Source organism: Branchiostoma floridae, chromosome 18 (assembly GCF_000003815.2).
Source record: "Branchiostoma floridae strain S238N-H82 chromosome 18, Bfl_VNyyK, whole genome shotgun sequence".
Lineage (NCBI taxonomy): Eukaryota > Metazoa > Chordata > Leptocardii > Amphioxiformes > Branchiostomatidae > Branchiostoma > Branchiostoma floridae.
Genome location: NC_049996.1, coordinates 8,355,401 through 8,362,465, shown reverse-complemented (window position 1 = coordinate 8,362,465; position 7,065 = coordinate 8,355,401). Strand labels below are relative to the sequence as shown.

The 7,065-nt window shown below is 41.8% G+C and overlaps 2 protein-coding genes across 4 annotated transcripts in view; one reads left to right on the top strand and one right to left on the bottom strand.

The window, feature by feature from the left end:
• Positions 1-7,065, bottom strand: part of LOC118405866 — a 38,545-nt gene that overhangs the window by 27,015 nt on the left and 4,465 nt on the right. For all 3 annotated transcript variants that reach the window (XM_035805675.1, XM_035805676.1, XM_035805677.1), the window contains exons 3-11: positions 6,752-6,850; positions 5,847-5,935; positions 5,031-5,132; positions 4,635-4,763; positions 4,007-4,117; positions 3,237-3,467; positions 2,346-2,466; positions 1,657-1,849; positions 289-1,097 (exon numbers count right to left, since the gene is read on the bottom strand). In XM_035805675.1, coding sequence (XP_035661568.1) covers positions 289-1,097; positions 1,657-1,849; positions 2,346-2,466; positions 3,237-3,467; positions 4,007-4,117; positions 4,635-4,763; positions 5,031-5,132; positions 5,847-5,935; positions 6,752-6,850 — 1,884 coding nt within the window. The remainder of the gene's footprint in view (positions 1-288; positions 1,098-1,656; positions 1,850-2,345; positions 2,467-3,236; positions 3,468-4,006; positions 4,118-4,634; positions 4,764-5,030; positions 5,133-5,846; positions 5,936-6,751; positions 6,851-7,065) is intronic.
• Positions 6,782-7,065, top strand: part of LOC118405867 — an 83,462-nt gene continuing 83,178 nt past the window's right edge. The window contains exon 1 of the mRNA XM_035805680.1: positions 6,782-6,868. The gene's annotated coding sequence lies outside the window, so the exon portion shown is untranslated. The remainder of the gene's footprint in view (positions 6,869-7,065) is intronic.

The following is a 7,065-nucleotide window of genomic DNA, read 5'->3' as shown; positions in this document are numbered from 1 at the left end:
ATTGCTAGTAGAATTCGGCAATAATAGTGTGAATGAGAGGAAAGGAATGGTACCACAACTGCGTCGGCATTTGAAACCCAATGAAGAGTACTAGTTGGTGAAGAGTTGACAATTTTGTACCACTGCTAGAAAGACGAATTATCAAATTAAAAAAAAAAAAATACGCGTAACGTCCTGACTCTGAGCCAGACCCGAAGCCTACTTGGAGATAACATAATTGATTGTTGTCCAGGACGAAAATAAATTTGTCATGTTGCAACTCACAAGAGAAATGAACGTTAAACTTACTGCATTTCATACAGCTCCACAGCATTGTGTACGACAATGTTGGTTTCCTCTCCGCTTGCAAGCCACAGGTTTTCGATGACTGGTCCCGAGGAGTCCACGTGTGCAGTGATGCTATCGGTGATCTCATTGCCCATGATGTCTGACGCCTTAACCCATATCTTCACGGTGTCGCCGTCCACCTTACTTTCGCTTGAACTGTACTCCGTGTTAAGATCTCCTGCAGAAAAGCTGCCCGGTGATGTCAAGGTGCTACCGCCTGCGTGGTCTTTCCCAAAGGCTACTTGGAACTTGGTGACACCCAGTTTGTTGGGAATGGCCTGCTTAGCACGCGTACCCGTCGACTGGTCATAGGCAGCATCTATTCCAGCAGAGAAGTCCGAGATGGTGTTGAGGAGCTTGTTGTTGTGGTGGTAACGGTTGATGAAATGGCTGGGCCAGCTGGCTGTTGTCGCACCAGCCGTGCTGTGAAGCCAGTTATCCCCATTGCCATCAACGGTGTTGGCGATGGTGAGTGGATAATACGAGTCGATCTCCACAGCATTGGTGTTGTCGTACAGGACGAAGCGTCGAGTACGTCTGTAGTTACCCGCGGCGTCGTCGGCCGTAAGGATGACTGAGTACACGCCGGCGGTGGTCAGAGTGACCGTGGGGTGCTGGATGTTGTCGATGCTGATGACACCGTGAGCAAATGTGGTGTGAGGCTCTGTGAGCTGGCTGCCAGTGGCGACTAACATATAGACCTCGTACTCGTATTTTGTGACCCCGCTCAAAGCGTCCGTCCATCCTGAAAACTGCAGCGTAATTGAATTCTGAAATAACAAGAATGATAAAACGCTACTTCAGTAGTGAGCCAATTGTCATGGAATATACGCAAGCGCCAATAAAGTAGCTGTAGTTCTATCGCAGTACTCCTTCAAATCGTTAATCAGAAGATTAATGCACCTTAACTTAGTTGACCTGTGACGTTGTTATGGATTTAGACCATGGTATAGATTATAATGCTTCACGAGATAGCTTGACAACAACAAAAATACGATTCTTGCACTATAAACTGGTGAACTGCTATGACTGTTTGGTAACGATTACTGGCAGTGGTAACGTTTGTATGCTACTGTCTTAGCTACTGTAGTTTCACGAGAAATTTTGAAAGCAACAGCAACAAAACAAGAAGATGCTAGGAGCCCCAAACCTACAGCACTTCTTTCTGACATCAAAAGCTATCTGCCACCAAAAGATCTCCAGGACATAAAATACAAGAACTTTAGAAGACTTATCCACATACCAAATATAATTCAAATCCATCCAGAGGTTCTAAAGTTATGATGACCACAAATATCCGCAAACACAAAACCCGATGAACTTCTATACCTGTTTGCTGACGGAGTCACCGATGTTGAGTTGTGTCCCAGTGCAGGTTGGAGCCACGTAGTCGAAAACGAACTCCGCTGTGTTGGTAGTGGTCGACGACCCGGAGTAGTAATTCTTTTCATGTCTGTTGCCAGCGTCCCTGTTGTAGACGGTGACGTATCCCCCATTTGTGAAATCCGCCGTAATCTGAAGCCTGTTTTGTAGATAATATAGATAATATATCGTGTCAGTTTTGAACAGTGATCCAAAAAGGACAATTACCTTTCACCCCCGGCCCAGTTGAATACGTCGTAATCTCTAAAACGCAGATTAATGAAGAACTAATTAGAGTGTATTTGTTAATACCAAAGCTGAATATATTGCATACATTTGTTGTTGGTCACATGTAGTGCCATGCAATTTTCCTTCTTGTTTCTCTAACAAGGTACTTGTTTTTGCAGAGAGGCATTGCTAGCCCTTCCTCTCTTGATGCACCACCTCAAACACTGGTCCCCAATTTTACGTCCCTTCCGAAAGACGGGTGCAGCCCAAACAGAGATGATCATGACCTTTCCTAAAATTGGAACCGGGTTCTCCCAGTGACCGACCATGTGGACTCTGGAGCTGCTACCGGGTGAGTCCAGGGATATGTTTTTTATAATAAAAAATGTTGTACTCCAGAGGTTTTAGACTCATATGACAGCACTTACTTGTCTCCATGGTTAAATGGCCCCGTGGCGTGTATACTCTGTTCGCAGTCCATTTGTATGGGGTTGTCGCGACTGGCTGCGGAGCTGCAGGTCCCTCTGTCATTGCGGACCGTAGTGCTGCCTGCGAAATCAACACGATATGCAAAAACATTTCCAGATTCCGTCGTCAAAAATCAACATGATATTCAAAAACATTTCCAGATACCGCCGTCAAAAGTCAACATGATATTCAAAAACATTTCCAGATTCCGTCGTCAAAAATCAACATGATATTCGAAAACATTTCCAAATCCCGTCGTCAAAAATCAACATGATATTCAAAAATCAACATGGTATTCAACAGCATTTTCTGATATCGTAGTCAAAAATCAACAAGGTATTCAGAAACATTCTCAGCTTTTGTCGTCAAAAGCCAACCTGATATTAAAAATCAACATGATATTCAAAATCAATATGATATTCAAAATATTTTCAGATGCCGGTCAATATAGCTAACGTAAAATACATGATATCACCGTATTCTTGCAATAATTGGTGATGTATATAATGTATAGACGATTTTAGAGAAGTCCGGATACGGAAGCTACATATCATTATTCCGCGCATTTTGACTCATTTTCCTGGTCTTGTTTAGATCAATGTTCTTGTGGGCACATAACTGACATCGCTTATCGCAACTGGTATTACAATAAATGGCTTGCATGCCAGCTGATTAGTCAAATAACAAAGGTGTCAATTATAAACATGGCAGTTTTTCATGGAGTTCGCGTCAGATTTCGGCCCTTTAAGATACTATGGCGCTATGAAGAACTAAAAAATGACCCTTGTTTCCTTTACCTCGAGGTTAGCTCTTACAAATCAATGATTGAAAAACAAACGAACGAGTCTCACCCCTCACGAGTTTAGCGTTAAACCCTCCTGCGATGAGTCCCAAAGCGTGGCTCTGCACATAGGCTGGTCTGTTTGGCACACTCGGGGTGAAGTGGCCCCTCCAGTCCACAGTGATAGTGGTGGGGTTCATGTTGGTGTACTTCACAGTGTTCTGCAGACAGTTGGTATCGACGCGGTCGTGGTTGCGGGACAGAGCTGCTAGGCAGTACATGTGACTCGAAGCGGCGGAAACTGAAACGGAATACACGTGGAGTGATTAGAGGGAAATATTTTTGTTATCAAATTCTAGACCTTTTAGCCCCAAATATTGTGAACTTTAGTTTCGGTAATTGATTTCTTTGACGACCAATCCCATGTTTTTAGAGATATTCAAGCCGGATGTCATGTCCCGACATTTGGCTCCAGTCGGCCTACATGTAGGAATGTAACGAAGATGGATAAAGGGGAGGGTAAGAAGGCTTTTCTCAGGTGTTGCACCTTTCATTCTCACATTTTTATTTCCTTTGTGACATTCAGTGCTATCCACCAATCCTGTAATTTAACGATAGCAAGGTCAATATTTTTTTCTACCATGTATGCTTTGCACTCTATGCACGTGGGCGCATGTACTATTCATTCTCATGCATCCTTACAAACCACCAGACAGTGTGTAGTTTGAAATTCCTAGAAAACATATGGAAGCTTCCCATCACCGCTTCTCCTTGTACCAAAAGCTCTGAATCTCAAGACTTTGCACATAAAACAATGTAGTGTTACATAAGAGTACTTACTTGTCCTACAGTGAGCACCACCGAATCCCGAAGTACATGTACACGTAGATGGCGTGGTAGGGCAGGTTCCGGGGTAACAGTTGTTACTGGTAGTTCTCCAGGAGCATTTCTCTGCATGGGGAGATAGTACAAACAGGAGGTTGGTATAGGAACGACTGTTTCGTGGATTAGTTATACATGTATCAGTTCTGCGACTTTGGGAAGTTCAATCAAGGAGGTAAGATTTACTGGGTCAACAAGTTTCTCTCTATTCTCAGTTAAAAGTGAACACGAAAAGGGCTAGCAAATCGGTCAACGTTTCTAGGAAGATCGCACATGTACCGCCAGTCGTCTCTGTAATGTTGAGTGAAGGTTTGCTTTGACTCAATGGCCTCATATGACATATCTTGGCGAAAGGCCTGTGCAGACCCATCCGAGAAAGCAGTATACAAGAGTCTACATACTAGTAACTGTAAAAGCTAAATCTAGTTATTCTGGGTTATTGGGTTCCACTTCTTTTTCGGAGACAGTGAAAGACGAAAGATCCCACCTTTTCTATTAAGTGTGGGTTTTGTGATGTTTTGTGATACCAGTTCAATTAACCACAGGGGCACCCCCAGTCCAACGGATAGAGCATGGATCGTCTTACCTCTGCAGGATGTCCCCAGATTGTCATATGCCTTGCCGACGGCTCCGTACTCCCCACTGCATCGATGGCATTGCTGGTCGCTATTGGTGGTGCATCTTGTATCATCGCAGTTCGAAATATGGGTGCATCCTAGCAGAAACGCTTTGTAAGTACATGTATACTCCTCTGAAATACATGTATGCTACAGCCCCGTGAAATACGCTTCTCGTTTTAATTTTTTTTTTAATTTTAGCTTACTGAAAAGCGATCTTTCATAGGTAAAATCAAAAGAACACAAAACTCAATTGGGTATTAAGATGCGCATCCAACAAACATGTGACGATATTAATAACGAGGTTGTTACCAACATTATAGCAGCATAGTACTATGAACTCCAAAAGAAATACAAGTACTTACGGTCACATTTGGGTGAATAATACCCGTCGTTGCAGTTGGTGCACATGTTAGGGCTCGAACATCGTCCGCCATTGGGGCAGGTTATTATGCCCCAACATACAGCTGCAACATACGGATTTATGAATGAAGGTTTTTACTGTACATGTGTGCTCTTACAAGCTACGTACAAGTCTAGACGATAAAGCAGTTCTATGTACCATTAGCTATGTATAGTGTACAGTCAACAATAAAATGCCACTATCTTGTTTAAGTTACAATATTGCTAAAGTATTTGCTACAAAGAAATGTGGATATGTCTAGCTTTTCAACATGCAGTAATTACTTGCCAATTTTACATCCACCTTACGATTGCCTTTCGTGTCTATTGCTGAAAAATGCAGTAATGAAAATCTGCTAGAAGGCACAATCCCAAAATTATGACCATAGTATACCCAGACCAAAAGCTACAAGAATTCCACAGACAATGGATTCGCATGGATGGAACTGTTTTAACGTGGCTTGTAACTGGAGATGGTATGGAGTTAACCATGTAAAAATGGACGGGACTGTTTTAAATGTGGCTTGCATTTGTGCTGGGTGAGTACAGGGCGGGGTTAACTATGTAAAATGGACGGGGCTGCTTTTAATTGTGGCTTGTAACTAAAGATGTTGGTGAGTACAGGGAAGGGTAAACTAATAGTATGAAAAATGGACGGGACTGATTTGATCTGGCTCGTAACTGGAGGTTGTTGGTTGAACCAGGTTTGACTGTATCTTCAACTCGAGCCATCAGGCGTATGGACAAAAAATATGTAGAACAATTCGTATTCAACTTACGCACGCATACACCTCCGCTGTTGGTGTGTCCGTCACAACAGAAGTACTCAGCGCCGTAACAGGTGCCAGAACGATATGCCGTCCGGTACCTTGAATGATACAAAATTGTCAACGATCACTATATGTCACTAGAGACACAAGCGATACGATGTACTGGAGCTTATAGCTATGAGGACTAAACATTACCATGTGTCACACAGAGGTACAAATGTTATATCGTGTCTTGATAGATCCAGAAATGCAATGTTGCTGTCATTTATTTAAAAATATACGATAGATTAATAGTAGCATATAAACTTTAAGGCTTAACTGCTTTGACACAAGTCACTAGGCTTGTTAATTACCAACACTGCAGATATGGGGAGGAAAACATATCCGTGTTGCTGGCGTGTTTTTCTTCTTCCTCTTTCGTCACGAGAGTTCAATAGAAGCAACCATGCAATCCTGTCTATGCTCGTATACTTTTTAATGTGGTTCTAAATGAATAAATTACATCTATATCACAAAAATGCACAGGATCTTGTCAAAAGCAATTGCGCATGTTTCATTGTATGCCAGAAATGTTTCATAAAACATGTTTATGATCGCAGTAATTCATTGAATTAATCCAGCTGCATAAACTATTTTAGATTATATTACATTACATTTTGAACAAAATGCAGGATATTTCCTCCCAATATTTGTTCCTTTATGGTATATCATTGTGTTCGAGTAGCTTCACAAAAGGGAATCACATGTACTTGGAGGAAAACATCCTGCATTTATCGAAAATGTTGCCTTTCTAGTCCTACTATAGTCTTTAATTTAATAGTTTGAATACTGCATTCAGTCCATATGGGCAAGAACATAGAGTAATAGATATCATTCATTGAAAAATATTATTGCTGTCTAAATGCACATCTCACCTTGCACAGGTATCCCACCCATTCCATCCACAACTGGTGTAGTACTTCTGGGAGTAACTTATTTGACAGCCATAAGAGGTCTGGCGACTACATACCACTCTGTTGAAGAGAGATGCGGTAAGAGTATAAGATATCCGATAGTAGAAGTCATTCTTCTACTAACCTCAAGTGCAAATTGTGCCATTTTCTCCATGTCAACATTGGAAAAAAGTAGACATTTAGCCACAACCCTGACTTAACCGCCTTATATGAAATTTACTGTAAAATTTACTATCAAAACCCTGGCATTATCAAATGTACATACTTAAAGATAT